The sequence below is a fragment of the Peromyscus leucopus genome, chromosome 3, assembly GCF_004664715.2.
Source record: "Peromyscus leucopus breed LL Stock chromosome 3, UCI_PerLeu_2.1, whole genome shotgun sequence".
NCBI lineage: Eukaryota > Metazoa > Chordata > Mammalia > Rodentia > Cricetidae > Peromyscus > Peromyscus leucopus.
Genome location: NC_051065.1, coordinates 102,088,079 through 102,109,462, shown reverse-complemented (window position 1 = coordinate 102,109,462; position 21,384 = coordinate 102,088,079). Strand labels below are relative to the sequence as shown.

The following is a 21,384-nucleotide window of genomic DNA, read 5'->3' as shown; positions in this document are numbered from 1 at the left end:
AGTGCTGGAAATCAAACCCAGGGACTTGAGCATGCCAGACAAGTGCTCTGACCACTGAACTACAACCCCAGCTGGTAAGTATTATTTTCTACATGGGTCACTTATTATTTTATCATTATCTGGGGTCATTTGAAACTTGAAGTGTTTTTTTTTTTTCCTTTTTCCTGTGAACATGTTTGTTTCAGGTACCAAGGGGTCTTCCCCCCTTAATAATAGTTGAGCAAGATCATTGAAAAGTCAAATATGGTCTTAGTTGTTTATTACTTGAGTGTCTTTTCAAAGTCTGGTTTAGAAATGCCAAGTACCTAAACATTGGGATTTAAAAACAAGTGAAGGAACTGAACCAAAAGCTTAGGCTGGCTGGTGTGGCTGGCTTGCTGGCTAAGGGTGAAGCGGACTGTAACTTTCAAAGGGAAGAAGAAGATGCAGTGTCCTAAGATGGGGTGCAGTGGCCAGCACTGCGGCTCCACAATCACTCCTGCATCTGGTCTCTTCCCCCATCTTCTCTTCCCTGGGTCTCTCTACTCGATGGCTGGATGGAAAGCACTTCCATTTCCTGTCCGACCTGGCTATCTTCACAGGGCTGTCTTCGAACTCCTTCCCTGGTAGCTTGACCAATGCTGAAGGTCAACACCCAGTGGTTCAGCACGGATTTTTCTAGAGGGTTCCTGAACAGGACAGCATCCATGACTACAAAAGCCACAGATTCAAACAGGAACCTTCCGATGCGGGCCTCCTCCCCCGCCCTGCCCCGTCACTGGGACATGACCCACGACCCAGAAGACAGCTTCCCCAGCACCTGCATTGCTACATGGGCTCCGAGATCCATGTCTGGTTAAATGAAATCCACTCAGCATTGAGTCAGTCCGCTGTGACCCAAAGAAAACATCATGCTGACTGAGTGGGGGCCCACAGGGGCTCCCTAGTAAGGCCTTACTCCAGGTCAGAGAATCTGAGCTTGCTTTACCCAGCAGGGCTGCATAATGGGATGATTTGGCCAAGGGTGTGGCTACCAGGGGTTTTGAAGGGTCTACACTTGTTGGTACTTTATACTTCGACCTTGGGGGAAGCTCCTCCCCTTGCTGATGCATAAAAAGCCCATCATGATTAAACTCGGGGCGGCTGGGTATTGACCCAGGGCCCTCCTGAAGCTATGCTGTGTCTCCGTCTTTCTCTTTGTCTAGGCCTTTCTTTCTATCTAATACTTCTTCATTCTTCACACTCCTCCCCGCAAGAACCCTTCAACAGGTCAGAGCTGACCTCTGACAACTGAAGAAGTAAGAAAGGCTGCTCACTCTCAACTCTCTTACTCATTATAATGTGTGAAATCTCAGCAAAAAGGCAAAGAAATAAAAGGGATACAAACAGGGAGGAAGAAGCCAAACTAGCCCCTTTGTTAGTGATATGGTCCTCTCTTTAAGAGACCCTACTGCACCTCCACCACAAGACGTACAGTGGGAAGGTCCAGCAAAGTAGCAGGGTATAAAATCAACATCAAAAGAGCAGCTTTCTTCACACCAAAAGTGAACATGCAGAAAAAGAAGTCGGGAAAATAACCCAGTCACAGCAGCTGTGAAAAGTACCTAAACCACCAATGTGGAAGAGGCAGACAGCTCTCACTTAACCATTTTATGACTTTTCCAGTGAGGAAAAGTTTTTAAGACAGAAAATGCTAGCAGGATTAAAGAAAAAAGACAAACATACAAGTTAAGGGCTTTAAAAATTCTGAAGTTACTGAGTACTGAACTCAGTAACAAAAACAGAATAAAATCAGTGAGAGTGTAGAAAATCTGAGTAACACCACAACACATGATCAAATCAACAGAGAAACTAGCTTGGAGCATTTGCAGACTAGAAACTTAAGTACCCTTGGTATGTTCAATAAAAACAGGCCATGTGCAACAACTTACAGTGCCCAGTAGATTCAGTCAGTAATATGTACTCAGTTTCCTAAAAAAACAAAATGGCTGTCTCCATTAAAGCTCTTTAGGTTTGGGATTACTTTCTTTTGTAATCTGGTTAAATTCAAGTCTATTCACACATTAAACAAGGTTTCAAAATACCAAGAATCCTTTCTGTCAATGTAATATGCTTGCTGCTTGGTTGGGGAGACATTCTGGTAAAGAAAGATTGTGGTATGGAGAGGTCTACTCTGCCTGACAGAGGGGAGGGTGACAGTGTGGACATGCAGAGGGGAGGCTCTCATGTTCTTCAGCTGCCACTGAGTTCCGGGCGTTGACAAGAGGGGTGCCTTAGCGGGAGCTGAGGAATCAGAAATAGAGATAACATTCCCAATAGACTTACATATCACATCTCAGAGTCTTCATAGAGTATGTATTGGGATGTCTTATAAATTAAACTGATTGTATTTTAGACAGAAATACAGAAAAACTTCAGGTACTTGGAAGACGGATAACAATTTAGAATTATCTGAAAGAAAACCTGTGTTCCCCATAAATTTAATGAAAACTATGCTAAGATGGAGAGCTGCTCCAGTCACCCGATTTCACATGGCGCAGAAGCACTGAGGGACGAGTGCAGCCACATAGAGCTCGGTTCCCTTACCTGTAACAAGATGCCCCATAGGGACACTCGGGCCTGTCACCAGTTACACCTTCATCTGTGACTTGTACATCTCCATAATCACTATCACCAGGGTGGCTGAAATGTTGAAAATGGAGAGGATTCTTCCTGTGAGAGTGATAAACATTCCATCAGAAGAAAAAAAATAACAGGAAGTTATGGGTTTACAGTGGCTACAGAGTGAGACCAAGAATACCCGATTATTCCAGAAGGGAACCAAACACCTGTGTTGATGATATAAACACTGAGAACATCCCCATGCCGTGTTGTTGACCAACCTGACAGAGTTGTTGGAAAACAGTCCAGGAATAAAGCTGTGTGAAGAGAATTCTGGGTGCTTGTGAGAGAACTCCAAGGAAACAAGACAAGAGTCTTGTGACTTCAGTTTCGTCAAAACACAGAATTGTTCTTGGAATGTATTTCCATGCTCCCCCCAGGTATAGCAGATAGGAGTGAGTGCACTTCAGATCACTCATTATTGCTTGCTGCTGTTATTTCAATTAAACGTTTAAACTGTCCTTTATATGCCTGTGTGGGAAAGCATGTTCCCACGTGTGGCTTGTCCTTGTAATCGTGTACAGCTTGAACTCATGAGAACTTTACTCATGTAACCTTTCTTAACCCTCAGACTATAAACTGTCTGCAACTCTGAATAAAGTTGGCTATTGCATGAGATTATAATCCACCTCATTTGTCGGCTCTATTCTCCCACTGCCTCTAGAGCAGTGACATCTAATCATCAAAAGACTCCCAGGGGACAATCAATTTCTAGTGTGATATGACAAGTCCTGTATACAAAAACACAATTTATAAACATTATATGGTTTATGTAGGGATACAACAAATATAAGCATCCATAGCCTTTGTAAATTTCTATATCCTATGCTAAGATAAAAACATTACCAATATTCTAGATAGACCCATGTTTCCTTTCTAATCTTTAAACTCATTTGACTACACAAAGTCCACTATCATGTCTTCTAAAAGCAGTTTTCAAGCTCTTTGGTTCAGGCTTCTTTTCTACTCTTAAATTATTATTAGAGTTCGACAGCCATCTCTTTGTGTGGTGGGTTTACCCTGGCAGAAATTTAAAGTGAAAAATCAGAAAAGTACGTTTATTTATTTCAAGTAACTGTAATATACCTTTTCACATATTACAAATAACATACTTTAATAGCTTTTTTAAAAATAATCTTTGCATTTGTGTGTGTGTGTGTGTGTGTGTTTAAGCCATGGCACACATGTGGAGGTCAGAGAACAACTTGTGGGAGTTCATTCTCTCCTTGGACTACGTGTCTTAGGGATCCAACTCAGGTCATCAGGTTTGGTGGCAAGTGCCTCTTCCCATTGTCTTCATTAGATTTCTATTACTGTGATAAAACACCATAACCAAAAGCAACTTGGGGGAAAAGGGTTTGTTTCCACTCACAACTGTTAGGTTACACTACATCACTGAGGGAAGTCAGGACAGGAACCTGGAGGCAGAATCTGGATTGGAGGCCACAGAGGAATGCTGCTTACTTGTTTGCTCAGTCTGCTTCCTTATACCACTCAAGACCTACCTAACACTGCCCACAATGTGCTGGGCCATCCCACATTAATTAATCAGGAAAATGTTCCACAGGCTTGCCTACAGTCCAACTTCATGGAGGCACTTTATTTTTTCAGACTGAGGTTCTCAGATGACTCTTGCTTGTGTCAAGTTGACAATATAGTAATCATCGTAATCATCATCATCATCATCATCATCATCATCTATCCAGCACAGCCACTGAACCACCTCATTGACCCTTATGTAACTTCATAGCTCCAATATAACATTCATGGAGATATAATGCATGCTTAAGAAAAGGTATCTGGCCTTTCCTCTTTGCTTCTACATTTGATCAGTAACAACAGCAATGCTTTGTGGTCTCTAAGGAACTCTACTGCATGCTTGTGAGAATCACATTCTAAATATCTTAACATTAGCAGGAAAATGGATGGAAATGAAAATCATCATGTTAAGTGAAATGAGCCAGACTCAGATGGACAAATATACACTTCTCTCGTATATGGATCCTACGTGGGAGACGAGGAGCTGTGAGTCATTAAACAGCAAAGGGGGGAGGGAGGGAAGGAGGGAGGGAAAGAGGGAGGGAAAGAGGGAGAGAGAGAGAGAGAGAGAGGATACCTTAAAGCAGAAGGGAAATAAAGATGGTAAGTTAACAGATGTGAGATGAAAGCAGAAAAGGGGTTATTTAGGAAGGAAAGGGAATCAGCAAGTTTGGGGAAGTGGATAAAAGGAGCATGGAGAGCCAGACATGGTGACACATGCCTTTAATTCCAGCACTCGGGAGTCATAGGTAGGAGGATCTCTATGAGTTCAAGGCCAGCTTGGTCTACATAGCAAGTTCCAAGACAGCCAGAACTATACTATATATAGGGAGGCCCTGTCTCAAAAAAACAAAAAAAAAGAACATAGAGGACATCAGAGGAGGATAAATTAAATAAATTGTAATAACAAATATGTGAAAATATTATAATAAAACCCATTACTTTGTACATTCATTTTTAAAAATTAAAATACAAAACAAAGAGGAATGCAAACTTAGAAACTATAGGACTTGGGACATTATCCATTTAGAGAAGGGAGAGGGGAGAGGTTCAAGAGGCTGAAGAAAAGCTAGACTTTTGTAATGATTTTATAGACATGTATGTGTGTAGATATGTGGGTTTATCTCAAACTCAACAGGCTATTCTTCTCCTTTCTTTATAAATATAAACATTTCAATAAAATTACTTCTTTCTCTTTGTTACAAATACAATTTTTTTGATTTAAACATTTTTCAGACATCCTTTATTTCAAAATTAATAAAGTTAGTTACTGCCTAAAGCTAAGAGTGATTAAAACTAACATGTTATTATAAAGTATAAGTGAATGAATTATTATTTGATAAAACATTTACTCCTTTTTTTTTAAAAGGATTTACTTATTTATTATGTATACAGTGTTTGATCTGCACATATCCCTGCAGGCCAGAAGAGGGCACCAGGTGCCCTCATTACAGATGGTTGTGAGGCACCATGTGGTTGCTGAGAATTTAACTCAGGACCTTTGGAAGAGCAAGCAGTGCTCTTAACCTCTGAGCCATCTCTCCAGCCCACATTTACTCCTTTTAACAAAAGGAAATGACAGCGTTGAATACTGCTATTCACTGAATTACGTCCCCTCAAAACTCCTATGTTTTAAAGCACTAATCTCCAATATACCTAGGAGAGAGATATTAAGGTTAAGTGAGGTCATAACAGTGGGGCCCTGACACAAAATGATTGGTGTTTTCCTCAGTGAGGAAGAGACACCAGGGAAGTGACATACAGAGAAAAGGCACCGAGAAAACAACCACCTTCAGGGCAAGAAGAGAAGCCAGTCTGTGGTGTTTTGTTATGGCTGCCCTCACCAACTAATGCAGACACAACAGGGTCTTTCCAAACCCAAAGTAATAGATGGCTTTTGTTTTGCTGTAGATTTTTACATTATGTTCTAGGCTTAAGGACATTCCACAGACAATATGATATATAAATTTAAAACTCAGGACTGTTGAAACTGAAAAATATAGCTACTCTAATGCAAAAATAACAATGTATTTTAGAGAGCAATAATAAGAGTGTGAAATGAACAGAATATGTGGTGTATGTACTCTGTGCACATGGCATGAGGACGCACTTCACAGATACAGCTTGACAAGTGTGATGGCTAACAGTGGAAACAGACCAATTAACACAGGCTGTTATAAAACCATGTCTAAAACTAAGATTATAATTTAAATGCATGAAATGTGAATCCATAAAAATTTCATTTTCTAATTTTCAAAGTAGAAAATTTTCTATTTTATAGAAAAATGTGAATATACATATAATACAATGCCTAAACACAATCTAAAATTATCTTAGTAGACAGGTATAATAACTTTCTGAAAGTATCTCTTTAAAATTAAGACATTAAATAAGCAGGTATTTAAGTCTGTGTGATTCAGTTTTTAAGTCTGGATTCCCCAGTATTCAGGTACTTGCATTAGTCAGCATGTCTACACATAAAACATTTAATTCCCCATTGCATCTTAAAAGCTTCTGGCAGGATTTACCAGAATGCATGGTGGGAAAATGCAACCCAGTAGAAACGCGGTAAAGCACCTAACCTTAGGGCAATGGTTTATTAGGCTCTTAACACAACAGCACAGGACTGCAAGGCAGCATGTAGTGAAGCACTGAGCTGAAACGCCACCTGTGGGTCCATCTTACCTGTAGCAGTTAGCCCCATACATGCAGGACGCCCTCCGGACCTTGCTTCCTTCTGAACAGCCTAGAACTGAATCAGCCACTGTGTGTGAAGCATCAGGACTGGAGGGAGCAGAGCTGGACTCAGGATAGAATCCTTGTGATGTCTCAGGAGGTGACTTCCTTTGGACGCCTGAATGACTCCCTGTCTCCCCCTCTTCATCTGTTGTTGCTTGGCTGACTGTTTTATGTCTAGAGACCTCGCCAAGCTCCTCTATTGGAACTGCGTGGTTCAGTTCACTCATCTTCACAGTATCTGGATCTGGATCACCTAATGTGATTGAAGACAATGACTCTGGAACTTCCTGTAAAAGAAATCCAGAAAAAGCATCAGTGGTTAAAAGCACAGACTGTTCTTCCAAAGGTCCTGAGTTCAATTCCCAGCAACCACATGGTGGCTTACAACCATCTGTAATGATATCTGGTGCCCTCTTCTGGCCTGCAGGGACACATGCAGACAGAACACTATACATAATAAATAAATATTTTTTAAAAAAGCAAACTTTAAAAAAAAAGAAATATATAAATTAAAGTTTAAGAGGACAAAAATACAAGTTTCATGATACGAAAAACTTCAAACTTCAAACTTCTTATTTTGAAGCTACTAAAGACACCATTTTCTGTTTTTAGTTTAGAAACTTCTAACAATTTGTAGACTTTACAATATCAATTTGTAGCTATAATGATACTCTATTTCATTGTTACATAATCTAACTCAAAAAGCTCTTAAATGTCACTGTCCAACAATACTGTCCTTGTAATTTCTTAAAAATGACTGCAATACTTACTTAGTTCTCTCCAAATAAAGGTAGTTTTCATATGGCAGATGACTGACTGGTTCATGTCTACACAGAAATCTGCATGAGGGTATGCTATCACCAATCGTAGAAAGCAAGCAACTCTCCTTTGAGAGTTCTGATTAAGTGTTAGGTTAGCCAATGAAGCCCTAGAGAGCTGACCATGCCATCTTGTTAAGTGGATAAAATACACAACTGCCGTCTGATACTGATCTTCTGTACCCGTAGACCACTGCCGCTCTCACTTCTCATCAAAGGGGCTTCTTTTCACGGAAAACTACAACTGGTCAGAGTGCAGAGAACTGTGGAGAGGCCCACCTTAAATGGGAGATCTACAACACAGTCCCTGCACCAAGGCGCAGGAACACGGCACCAAGGAGACACTCTAATCACCCCGGTATGCCTTTTTAATTTGTACTGGCCACCAGCACAAAAAGTAAGCCTCATCTCAAAAACCTCCATTCTGTGGAGCAGAAACATTGCTCATTTAAACACAAGTGTTCTTGTTAACCAAGTCACAGATATGAGGAGCACACACCAGACACACATCGATGTTCACCTCCATTTCTAAGGGCTCGGGGCCTGTCAGCTACCATCTGGCGAAAGCTGGTTTTAGTATGAATAGATAGCTGATAGTTCAAATTTCTTAACATATTATTCACATGACTTCTTTTGGACTAATTATTTAAATGTTTCGATATTTTTAAAAGAAACTAACTCTGAAACAGTATTCACACTGGCTAAACACGTTCTCCACAGAATGTGGGTCTATCATGGCTCTGCACAGCAGCAGATAACCTAGGAAAAGCAGGTGTCTGGCTATCTCCTGTGACTTACACTTGGGTGGTGGCATCTAGGCAACATCCCTCTACACCATACACTCTACTTCCAACCTTCTCTACCACACCCTTCCATTCAGGACCAATTGGCACAAGCCAACAGCTGGAATCGGGACAGGAACTGGGAAGTCCTGACCTACCGCCCACTTGACAGCTCCCCCATTTCCTTCATTCCTGTTCACTGGTGGGTAAATCTGTAAGTCTGGTAGTGAAACAAAGAGCCCAAAACTTGTTAGATTATTATTCCTGTGGCATTTTTAGACTCTACAAGGCATTTTCCATGCTTAGGAAGGAAGGCTGTGATTCCTCAGAGGCACCACACTTCCCAAGGCCTTAAGAGTTCCTGACCTTCCAGGTATCTGTGTACAAAGCCTGGAGGGGAAAGGGCAGACTATTCTCACGCCTTTCAACAAGCACCACAGGAAAGGGGTGATTCACACTTCCAAACACAGGATCCTGACAGTACTGTTGTTCCAGCATCTAGCCACAGCAGAAGTTTGAAGGGAAACAATCCCACTCAACTTCTTAGTCAGTTTCTTTCAGAACAAAGAGCTACATTGGAAAGTGATTAAAAAAAAATTAAAATACATCTTTTCTATAAAATATTGGAGAGCTGTTGACCTAACAGTGGCATGGCTAAGGACTTCTTTTAAAAGGAGTGTTTTGTTTGTTTGTTTCTGTATTTGTTGGGGGTGGTGCATGCATGCATGCCCACATACGCATATGCAGAGGCCAGAGCAAGGTGTCAGATGCCTTTTTCTCTTAGTCTTCACACTAGTGGCTCAAAACAGGAGCTCCTGAACCCGAAGTCTGCCTTTTACGCTAGGCTGGCCGGCCAGAGAACTCTCCAGATCTGCCTGTCTCTTCCCTCCACTACTGGGGTCATAGGCACATGAAGCTGTGCCTGGCTTTTCAAGTGGAGACTGGAGATGTGAACTTAGGTTCTCATGCTTCCAGAGTAAGTGTTCTTACCCACTGAGGCATCTTCCTGGCCCTCTAAGGATAGTTTAAAGTAAAGAACAGTATTATTCTATGATGGCATTTAATGTTTTAAGTAATCTCTCTCACCACCCTCCATCAAAGATTTTGTAGCAGATGATGACTATTCCAGAGATCCACCATCAGTCAAAATGCAGAGAACAAGTGACAGAGGGGCACCCAAACCAACTCCTACACGGAAGCCTCAGGGGAAGTCATGGAGGAGGGGTGGAAAGCTTTTGAGAGCCAGAGGACCACAACACCTGCTGTGAGACAATGTCTTCTAGACACGACAGGGAGGCTGCACCCACCAAACCTCAAAATATGGTCTAAATGAGACCTGTATAATGAGAACACCATTTGACACGCCAACATAGAATGAAAGAAATTTAACAACCCCCCGCCCCACTTCCAGATAAAGAGCTACAGGCAATCAATTGCTGCTGCGAGACAGAGATTCCATTTTCTCCAGGGATGAGTCCTCTGATAGGTCATCCAGTCCAAAGGGGAAGCCTTAAACACATGTGCACAGAAGCAACACTGGGTGGATTCAGTAGGTTGTGTGTGTGCCTATGTATTTATCAATGATAATTAAAGAGGAAGGGGTCAAAAATTTAAGTGGTAGTGGGGGAAGGTGGAATGAGTGGAAATGATGTAATACTTACTCAAGTATGAAACTCTCAAAAACTTTAAATTAAAAACAATTCTCATAGCCAAGTGCAGTAGCACATTCCTGTCATCACAGTACTTGGAAGGTTGTAGCAGAAGGATCAAGTTATGAGCCAAGTTGAGTTACACAGCAAAACCATGTTGGAAATAAATATAACATCTTTATATATGCACGTGTATGTATTTGCCTGTATAAATCCAGATGAAGATTTTATAATGCTATAAAAGTCAGTGTAACAATGGGACTGAAGGATGAGGCAAATGAAGTTTTCATTTTTAATAAACATGCTTCTGGATATTCTATTTGGGCAATAAGCATGTATTATTCTGCTATTTAAAAATGAAAAACCGAAGAGAATGAAATGTATAGCATCATAGTTCAACTCTATAGTTCTAAGGAACATAAAGAAGAATCTGTTTCACTAAAAACTGAACTTTAGTTCCCCACAGGAACATGTGTAACATGCTAATTTAGAGAGAAAGGAACACTAAAATCATAGGTATCAATATGTAAATTAGGGGATTTCAAATAAGAGAGACAGCTGGGCATGGTAGCACACCCCTTTAATCCCAGCACTTGGGAGGCAAAGGCAGGCGGATCTTTTTGAATTCGAGGCCAGCCTGGTCTACACAGTAAGCTACAGGACAGCCAGGGTTATGTAGAGAGACCTGAGACAGCACCCCCCCCCCAAAAAAAATCAAATAAGAGACACAAAAGTTGGAAATCATAATGTTCTTTATGGAACTCCATGCAATATTAATATATAGTAGCCTTGGCATCCAAGAATTTAACATTCTTGGTTTCAATTATTTATAAATGATCCCAAAATCCATTACATGCAGTAATTTTTAAGTTTGCTGATACATAAATTTGAACTGTGCCAATTCCAAAGCTCATGAGCGGCCTGGGGTGGGGAGGTCTGGGGGGGGGGGGGAAGGGAACAGGAAAAATGGAAGGTGAACCACCTATGGCAAGTAGAAGAATGAGAGTGTCAGTTTTACTAAGCATCCCCCGCTGTTTATTAAGATTTGGTGGACATGTGAAGGATTAAGCATGGGAGACTAGAGAATCCTGATAACAGAAAGATCACCTAGAAAGTAAAAAAAGATGTGTTTGAGACTGGAGATCATGGGGCTAGTGGTCCTTTGAGGAAGAGCAGAATGAACTCTTGAGACTATTAAAATAGCTTATCAACTTGTCTAGTAAGCACTTCCCTGCCCCTCAGCCATCTGAAGTTTTAATGTATTGTAAGGGATAGGATAAAGAACTACCCTCTAACATAAATCCAGCAGGGTGGTTTGTTGTTTCCAAGATGCTCTTGGCAGGAATGCCTGTGCTGATAAGTTGCCTAAAAGTCCTGTATCAATTCCATTAACATTCCTGGAGGATAATGGAAAAATCCCAGCCTCATACTCAACCTCTGACTGACAGTTCAAGCACTAGCTAAATACTGCTTCCTAGGAAGTCTATTCCCTGAAACTGAAAACACAACTGAAATTCCACTGGTGTGTTCTCTACCATAGTTTCTCCCAATACCTTATCTATCTGTCCTTCCCAGATGGAAACTTGGAACCTGCCTTTTATTCCCCTCTTTCCCCAGATCCATGTTCAGACACTCAGCACTCAAGTTTTGCATCCTAGATGCTTTTCCAGTCCGATGGCTCACCACCCTGACGTGGCTAAAGTTTCTGCACTTCTTAGTCGTGTCAATATGACCACCATTTCCCTCCCTTATCTCAGAGATCTTCCTTTGTCTCTTCCAATCTCTCTCTAGAGAGCTAAAGGACCTCGGTGCTCAATACATTTCCAGTGCCTCCTCCTGCGCAGGTCCCCACTGCTGCTTCAGTTTTAAATGAATGCCTGCCTGCCTTGTATCCAGATTTCCAAGGACACCAGTTGACTGCCCCTTATTCAAAATGCTTAGGATTTCTGAGTTTTTGGAGTCCAGAGTATTTGTAAAGATTTATGGTTGAGCATTAATATCTGGAAATATCCAAAGTCCCAAGTGAGTTGAGAATCTTATCAGTATGCAAAAAGTTTCAGATTTTGAGCTATTTTACTTTGTTCTTCACTTTTGGATTAGGGATTCTCAAGATGTATTTGTTCTCCGTGCTTTAGTACTTGGCCTGTCATCTACCTGGGACCTTGTAACTTTCCATGACCAAAAAGTGCAGGAGAAATGACCAGTTCTAGTCACTGAAAGATCTGGGCCTTAAAGATCTGGCAGCTTTTAATTTTGCCGTCTTAGAATCTGGCTGTTGGGTAAAGGGATTTAGTCTCAACTACCTAATGATAAATGGAGGGAGGGAGGCCCAGTCAGCTTCAAGATATCCCATCAATCCGTGTAGAGGCATCATTCATGAGAGCAAAGTCATTTAGCCTGAACCCACCACCACTAATACCAAAAATGTATCATAAAGAGGTGTCCAACTCAGCCCAGCCAACTCATACAATTTGTAATAAATAATAAGTCATGTTGTGCTAAGTGATTAAGTGTTGGGCTTACTTTGATTACAGCAAGAGATAACTAATAATTTTATGATAGGATTTTGCAGAAGTTTTTTTGGCTGTGCTTCCTTCAGCTGCCTGTGACAATTCTAATTAAATTATGTAAAAGAAATACTATTGTCTTAATCTCTGTGCTACTGCAACAAAATATCACAGCCTAGGTCATTTATCAATGACAAAATGTATTTTCTCAGTTCTGAGTTCTGGGGAGGCCATGGTAAGTTGCTGGCATCTGATGTGGGATTTCCTACTCTGTCTTCATGGGGCAGAAGGGAAGAGAGGACAAACGTGTTCTGACATGACAGAGGCACAGCAGGATGTGCACTTGTGTCCTCTTGTGACAGAAGGGCAAAAAGAGTCCACCGGCTCCTGTGGACTTTCCTAGCAGCTGGAGTCTGCTCCTGAGTATGGAGCCAGTACTGAGCAAGCGCCACTAACGCTACTGCACAGGGAGAGTGAGCTTCAGTAGAGGCTTTTAGAGGAGACAAAACACCCAAAACACAGCAGAGACCTTTACACTGATTAATTCAAGAGCCCTCACTTTGGCCATAAGCTGGACAGACATACAACCTGTAAGGACTGCAGAAGACCCATGAGGACTGACAAAATCCTGGACTATAAAAGAACAATTAACTTCATGAAGAGAAGAGCGCTCGTCACAAACTCGCTCACGGTCTAATGTGCACAATAGGAAAACTCACTGTACACAAAATCATCTACTTCGGCCGTCAGCGCTTCCTAGCAGTGTGGATTTGGGCTTCAGTTCCCTCCAGGTGCTGAAGGATGGTGCACCAATAGTTCTCCTTGAGGGCATGTTCAAATCACAGGAGTACACAAGGCACTACTTAGACACAGGCCATGGACTAAATGAGTCAGAGCTCAGGAAAGGGGCAAGAAGAGATTTCTGCCCCTTCTCTCCACTTCCTTTTCTAGTCTTTCTTGAGAAAATGTCTACTCTAGAGTCCTGGACAATTGCTCTGAGGTCTTGTAAGGCATCTCCACACATCAGACTAGATGGACAAGCCAAGCTTTTGTTTTCTCTCATGGTGAGCTTGTCTCCCCGTTCTTCACTGTGCTATCCCATCGACTGGCTGCTCTCTAGGGATAAGATAAGACAGAGACAGAAACTGGGCAGACATGGAGGAGGAGCTTGGCCAGTCTGGCTTGGGTCTTCAGTGTCAGCCATGTTCTCCAGCTCAACTTCACTAGAGCCCAGCAGAGAGGTTGTGAGGGTTTGGGCCCCTTTCTACTCAACAAAGGGAGGTAATGCTCTCTCAGGACCCTCACAGGAAGAACAATTAGCCAAGTGGAGCTTGCAGTCCCTCCTGTATCTATTACACTCCCTCGATGGCATCAAAACCTCCCAAACACCTTGACTAACTGGGATCTCCTTACTGCTTCTCTCCTATCAGCTAAGAAGATAGTTCTTAAAGTCTTTCTTATAATTATGAAACTTAGTCAGGATAAAGTATATTAAAATACATATACTAGGTTCTCTTTGGAACTAAATAATTTCCTGTAAAATAGGCAAAGTGAATTTATATGCTCGCTGTTCAAAATATATGAGGGCTAAAAGCTTATATAAGACAAATTGCATTTTAATAATATTTAAAGGCAAATATATATGAGCCAGAATTCATCTTGTTTTGATTTATTACTTGACGCCATTAGTAAGCAAAGACCCTGAGTCTTAGAGACTGGATCCACTTCTCTTGCTGGGACAGGTGCTAAGGGAGTCTGGTCTCTCCCTAGGGGAAGAGGCGTATTCTACCAGGACAGGACCAGCCTGGCCTCCTGAGACTAAGAGACTCACAGAGCTCAGCCAGTGGCCTCCCAGCCCTGAAACTGTCACCTTAAGCTACCACTGTCAAAAGAAGAAAAATGCCTGGACTTCCTGTTCTGGGACCACCTCTACTGTTTCCCGCTACAATGCCTCAGTATGCACAAATCCTGTGCAAGCTCAGGCTACACAGAATCTGGCTAGAGGGAGAAGGTGAGCATAATCTCCCCGCTAACTGAGGAGCTCTTGGCATCTGATAACGGCTGGGAGAGGGGCCAGTTTCCTTCAAGGATGTGCCCCCCGGTAGATCAGCCACATATCCAGGCAGGCCTCACTCCTAAGACTAGTTGTGCAACATAACTGGACTTGATAGGACTTGGCGGAGAAGAAAACTCAGGTAAGTAAGTAGGAGTAGAAGGATGGAGAGGGTGATTATGGGAAGAGCTGAGGGAACACATTATACAAAATTCCCAAAGAATAAATAAAATTATTGATTTTTTTAATTCTGGCTTATGTTAATGAAATGTGCTACAACTTCCAAGTTTGTTTGTTTGTTTGTTTTTTTAAACTTCATGTAATAAACAGGCCTTGTTTCTTTTTAAATATCCAACATCAAGGAATGTGAATTGGGCCAAACCATTCTAGAGGACTGGGACAAACTGAAGAGGAATGAAAGGTCTGCAATCACTCGAAGGCACAGCAGAGTGATCCTGTGGCTCTGTGAAGAATGATACACCATTTGTTCTCCTCACCATTCGTACTCAGTGGTGACATGAAGTCCACACACAACAGCAACCAGGTGACCAGAGCAAAGGCCAAACTAAGACCAGAGCCAAGAGGTCTCCACCTTTCTCTACTCTGAAATATTAGTCCACAATGCAAACTCTCCCTCTAGATTCGATAAAGCTCTTCCAGACTGGCACCCACATGGCAGCTCACAACTGTCTGTAACTCTAGTTCCAGGGGATCTGCACCCTCTTAAAAAAAGAAAAATACACAAGCACAGACACGCACACACACACACACACACACACACATACAGAGAGAGAGAGAGAGAGAGAGAGAGAGAGAGAGAGAGAGCTAGTTTTTATCTATATAAACACAAAAAAGGGGGTAACTTAGTTTTTTGATAAATTTAGCACATGATTCATTTCTATCACTTGATCTTATCCAAAGGGCTAAAAGGATGTAATTCCTGTCTCAAATATCAGACAAAGAAAATAAACAACATATTTTTAATCACCTTGGATGAAACAACTGGTCCTTCTTGATCAGAACTTTTACATTTTTTCCCAGGATCCTGTTCTGCTGACAGACTTTCTGAATTTCCTAGTGAAATTAATCGCTTTCTTCCATGCCATGTTCTGTTTACTGGAGTTTTATCTTTGCAGGTTCCTTCTTTTCCACTCCTCTGGATGACATCCTTATCTAACATACACACAAGCACACACAAACAAAGAACAAGAAGAAAATTACTTCCTGTATCTTCAAAGGTCAATACTCTATATGACTAAAAAGGATAAACTAGCAAGTGACTCACAGGCTGTGAGATGGCTCAGTGGGGAAGATGATTTGCTGTGCAAGCTTAAGGATCTAAGTGTGCATATTCAGCACCAACACGAGAAAAAAAAAGAAAAAAAGTGGGGGTAGAGCTTGGTGGGCCTGTAACCCCAGTACTTTGTTGGAGGGAGCAGGGAGACAAAGACAAAGAACACTTGGAGTTGATGCCAGCCAGAGGAGCCAAACCCAGCGAGCTCCAGATTCAGTGAGAGATCCTGTCTTAAGGGATGATGGCTCAGAATGACAGAGCTGGACACCTGCAAATCCAAATGACATTTACAGTCATGTCCACTGGGAACACTTATTTGCAACCAAACAGCATTAGGCAGCACAGTGGCCAAGACCGCCAACCCAGAGCGCACCGAGCTGGGACGCAATGGGTCCACTTTAACTGTTTTACTGCAACTCAGAGCTCTGTTTGCATCTGCAAAGTGGAAATCACAGAGTCACTAGAAGTAAATGAAATAAGAGGGAACCTGACACATTAGTTACAATTTTTTAAATTAAAGCAACAATTTTTTCTGAGAAAAGCTGACAGAGTAACCCAGATTTCAGATATATGTAAAAACTCCAAAAACCTAGGAAGGAGAATGTCCTCTATAGACTTTGTAAATAAAGAAATCTCAGTAACAATGTATACTATATGCTATATATTATCCATATATTATCTATATATTATCCATATATTATAGTTGGTGAACCATAGTCGGAATCCCATCTTGTCAACAAATTCATAATCATCTAATCAGAAAAGATGAAACAGCCTTTACACCGTAAGAGGAAAAAGCTCATGGCTAATTGTGTCCTCTATACTGCAGGGAAAGCTTCTTGAGGGCAAAGACTTTAAATGTCTTGCTTACTATTTCCCCCTTCGGGGAAGGCCTTCAGGACCTTAAAATGTGCCTCTTATAAAACTAGTGCTCAATATTTTTGACTAAGTAAATTAGGAATATAACCAGAATTTGTCTAGGATGTAAGTATGTATACACTTTGTAGTCACTGTCGTTCTAAGGCAGATTAGTAACCTTTTTTTTTTTAGAAAAAGACAGACTATAAAGCTCTGTAGAGGGCTATAGGGTGTCTACTACAGCTACTCAACTCTGCCTTCATAACAAAGAGTAGCCATTAGATATGGACAGATGAACATGGCTATACTCCAATACAGGTTTACTTCAAAATGGGCAGTGGCCAGATCTGGCCTATGGGCATCAGTCTCTTAGCCTTATTCTGAAGAACACCCAAAGGACCTAAAGCAGTTTCAGGGAATAAATACTGATGGAACACTGGCTGTAGGGAGCAGAGGAAGCCCTGAGTGAACAAATATGTGCTGTTGACACGGGCACAACATGCTGAGAACTGCAATGTCTCAGCCTCATGAGAGTGGCAAGGCCTTCCACGAGAGTCTCAGTGTGGATTTTGACCATGTTTGAAAAAAAACATCCACTACAGCTTTCTCCCCTGGATATTTATAGCCTGAAGACCACTCCTACAGAGACTGTTCTTACTGAGATTAATTAAGTCTGCCTCCTTGTTTAGGTATATGTAATGAACCTGTCTCCTGTTGAGCTGTATGCAATAAACCTGCCTCCTTGCCCTGTCCAACTACATACATACATGCACACACATATATATACACACACACACATATATATATATTCAACTACACATACACATACACACACACACACACACACACACACACACACACACACACACACACACGGCATGCTGAACTTCTAGGGTGCAGCAGTTTTTCCATCAGAGAGCCCAGTCTACTCAATCCCAGATTTTTTGTGTTTCTGTGTGTCCATGTGTTTATATTTTCCTCATTTATCCTCACCGTCCCAATCAGGTCCATCCACATCTTGTAATGTGCAAGCATTCAACAACTGTCTATGTTATCAATAGAACTATCCATCGCACTAAAATAGGAGTAATATACAGTAGTCACCTTTTATCCCACCATTTTCCCTTGTTTCACTTGCTGTCAATCATGTTGTAGTCCTTATATTCAAGCAACCATAATTTTATTTAAAATGTCTCCAAAGCACAGGAATAGTGACACTGGCAAGTTTGCTACAAATAGAATGTTTGTAAATCTCAAAACCATTCGTGTGTGTGTGTGTGTGTGTGTGTGTGTGTGTGAGAGAGAGAGAGAGAGAGAGAGAGAGAGAGAGAGAGAGAGAGAGAGAGAGAGAGAGAGAGCTGATACATAGAGAAGACAGCTAACAGCAAGCCACAATGCTGACACCTTGATCTTGGATTTCTGGCCTCCAGAACTGTGAGAAAGTAAATGTCACTTAGGTCACCTAGGCTATAATACTCGATTGGGCAGCACAAGGATAAACTCTCTCAGGAAACAGAAAAGAGTAACACTTCTCAATGCATTTTACCAGGCCAGCAATTACATTAAAACCCCCAAAATACTTCACACTAAAATAAGATTATTGCTCAACACCACTTAAAACAATCATTTAAAAATCCTTAGCAAATAAAAGGGACATAAAAAAGGAGAAAATCTGCTGAGGTAGAATTTGTTCAGCAAATGAGGCCCTAAGTTCATTTCCCAGAATCAAAAGACAATCAAAAGAGCCCAGGAGTCAAAGGGTTTATCAAGAATGCAAGGCTGATTTGGTATTCAAAATTCTACAAGTACAGAATAGGCATTTGATATCAAATCCTACTGATATATAGGAAAGGTATTTGATATCAAATCCTAATAACGTATGGGAAAGGCATTTGACATCAAATTCTACTGATGTACAGAAAAGGCACTTAACTTTTAACATTTGTTAAAACAAAAACTTTGAGAAAAATCAGACAGAAAAGAACTAGGATAGAACCAAACATGACCATCAAAAAAAAAAAAAAAAAAAAAAGTCAATGAAATGATTCCCAGTGATATGTGATATTCTGCTGTACTCCTAGACTGGAACCTAGCATAACTGTCATCAGAGAGGCTTCATCCAGCAACTGATGGGAGCAGATGCAGAGGCATACAGCCAAACATTAGGTGGAACTCAGAGAACCCTGAGGAAAAGAGGGAGGAAGGATTGTAGAAGCCAGAGGGATCAAGGACATCACAAGAACACCCACAGAATCAACTAACCTTGGTTCATATGGGCTCACAGAGACTGAAATGACAATCAGGGAGCCTGCATGGGTCTGAGCTAGGCCCTCTGCACATATGTTATGGCCGTGTAGCTTGGTCTTCTCGTCAGACTCCTACAGTGGAGTGGAAACTGTCTCTGACTCTTTTGCCTAATGTTGAGACCCTTTTCCTCCTACTACATTATCTCATCCAGCCTTAAGATGAGGAAAAGTGCCTAATCTTATAGCAACTTGATATGCCATGTTTGGTTGATATCTCCGGGAGGCCTGCCCTTTTCTGAAACGAAACAGGACTGGACCTGGGGAGAAGGAAAGTCAGAGGGAGGGTCTGGGAGGAGAGGAGGGAAGAGAAACTTTAATAAGGTATGTACTATATGGGAGAAAAATAAATATATAGATAAATAATAAATAAATAAATAGATGAATAAGAAACAGCAGATGTCCAGCATAGACATATATCCAGAAAGACATGTCACTGAGGTGACATAAGCTCATGACATAAGCTGGGCCAGGACAAGAGTCATGTGTGTTTGAATCTTGTAGCACACACACTGTGTGCCTGGTTACTTTATTTAATTATTTTTAAATATTTTGGTTGTGGTATCCTTTCATCTCAGATATGACACCAACATGCTCACCTGAGAATATATATAAACAGTGCATCTAACAATAAAAGAGGAATATCACATGCTCAACAAGATATCAATGGATAGAATGCTGTTTGACAAGAGCCATAAAGTAATAGCTTATGTTCTGAATTCTATTCCATGCACATCTAAAAGTAAATCTTAGGTTAACGGGCATAGCAGCCGCAACTGTAATCTCAGCACTTAGGAGACTGAGGCAGGGGCATAACAAGTTTAAGACCATGTCTCAAAATAAATAAATAGACAGAATAGAATTTAAAGTCCCAGGCTAACCCATACTGTGTGCGACCACCACTCGATACCTATTTGCTCAGAAAAACCTTTAAATTGTCTTTAACATTTCCTTGAAAACATCAGCAAAGACAAAAACCTACCTCCACCTGTAATAGGTGCTGAAAGGTTTTGATCACTTAAATTTTCTGCTAACATCCAAGCTGGGAGGATTCTTTTCCTCTGGGCAGGGTGTGGCTGGTGCCCATTGCCATCTCCATGTGCACCTGAAGGGGACTAAAAGAACATCCATAAACTAATTCCTAATGGTGATGTGCAACCTTAGTGAAGTTGTAAAATGATTTACTTTGAGGAAAATTACCATTAGCAGAGCTACCCACAATTGTAGACCCAGTTAGTTCAATTCTTGACAAGAAATTCATTATCTATTGGTTTGTGTCAGCCTAGTGTGACACTCTCTACAGATGCAGGTCAGTGCCACAGGCGTTATAACACGCATGATGTCAGTGGTCTATTTGGGAAGCACAGACCTCGTTAGGAAGGCGCCTCTGAGGTTTCTCACCGGAGCCTCGACGGCAGCACCCTCGGTTAGTTCAGGGCTTCCTTGCAGCCGTGAAGCACCAGCTGTCTCATCAGGCAGCTTAATCACAGGGGACTTCTGCATCTCACTCAACACATCATCTTCATCAAGTATTTGACTGTTCCTGTAGAATAAAACAGAACTCTGTTTTCTATCATGTGGTGGCAACCTTGAGGCTGCTCAGGTCTATGCTACTGAGGACTTCTTACTGGGGTATTGAGCTCCTTCAGTCAAACTTAAAAAAACTAAAAACAGTTTATACTACAGTAAAATGTTTTATCTCCAGCCACATATATTATCACAGCATATATTAGTCTTAAAAATCATGGGCTGGGGCCACCCACATGATGGCTCACAACCATCTGTTACTCCAGGTCCAGTGCCCTCTTTTGGCCTCTGTGGCCAGAGGCACATATATGGTGCACTTACACACATACATCCAGGCAAACACTCATACACATAAAATGAAAATAAATACACCTTTAAAACTGAAGATAAGAGATTTCAGAATGTGTAGCTGAAGAGTCTGATTTGTAGTTCTGAAATGTTCTTGTAGTAGCTATAAAATAAAGAATGATCCCTTTCAAAGGCAGACTTGAATTTCAATGGCAGGAATCATAAATGGCAGGAACTATATTCCAAGACTATTCCATATTTGCTTACTACTCAAAAGCTGATGGACATTTGACTTGTTTCTCAACTTTGACTATTATGAATGATGTTACTGTGGGATTCCATGTGTAAGTTTTTGTGTGAACACATTTTCAATTTGGGGGCATAAAC

The 21,384-nt window shown here is 41.3% G+C and overlaps 1 protein-coding gene across 1 annotated transcript in view; it reads right to left on the bottom strand.

Annotated features, from left to right (window-relative positions):
* The window catches only part of Aplf (aprataxin and PNKP like factor), a 46,251-nt gene that overhangs the window by 7,672 nt on the left and 17,195 nt on the right, over positions 1–21,384 (bottom strand). Inside the window, exons 4-8 of the mRNA XM_028853648.2 lie at positions 20,584–20,725; positions 20,165–20,297; positions 15,716–15,900; positions 6,865–7,205; positions 2,566–2,691 (exon numbers count right to left, since the gene is read on the bottom strand). Of these exons, the coding sequence (XP_028709481.1) occupies positions 2,566–2,691; positions 6,865–7,205; positions 15,716–15,900; positions 20,165–20,297; positions 20,584–20,725 (927 nt within the window). The remainder of the gene's footprint in view (positions 1–2,565; positions 2,692–6,864; positions 7,206–15,715; positions 15,901–20,164; positions 20,298–20,583; positions 20,726–21,384) is intronic.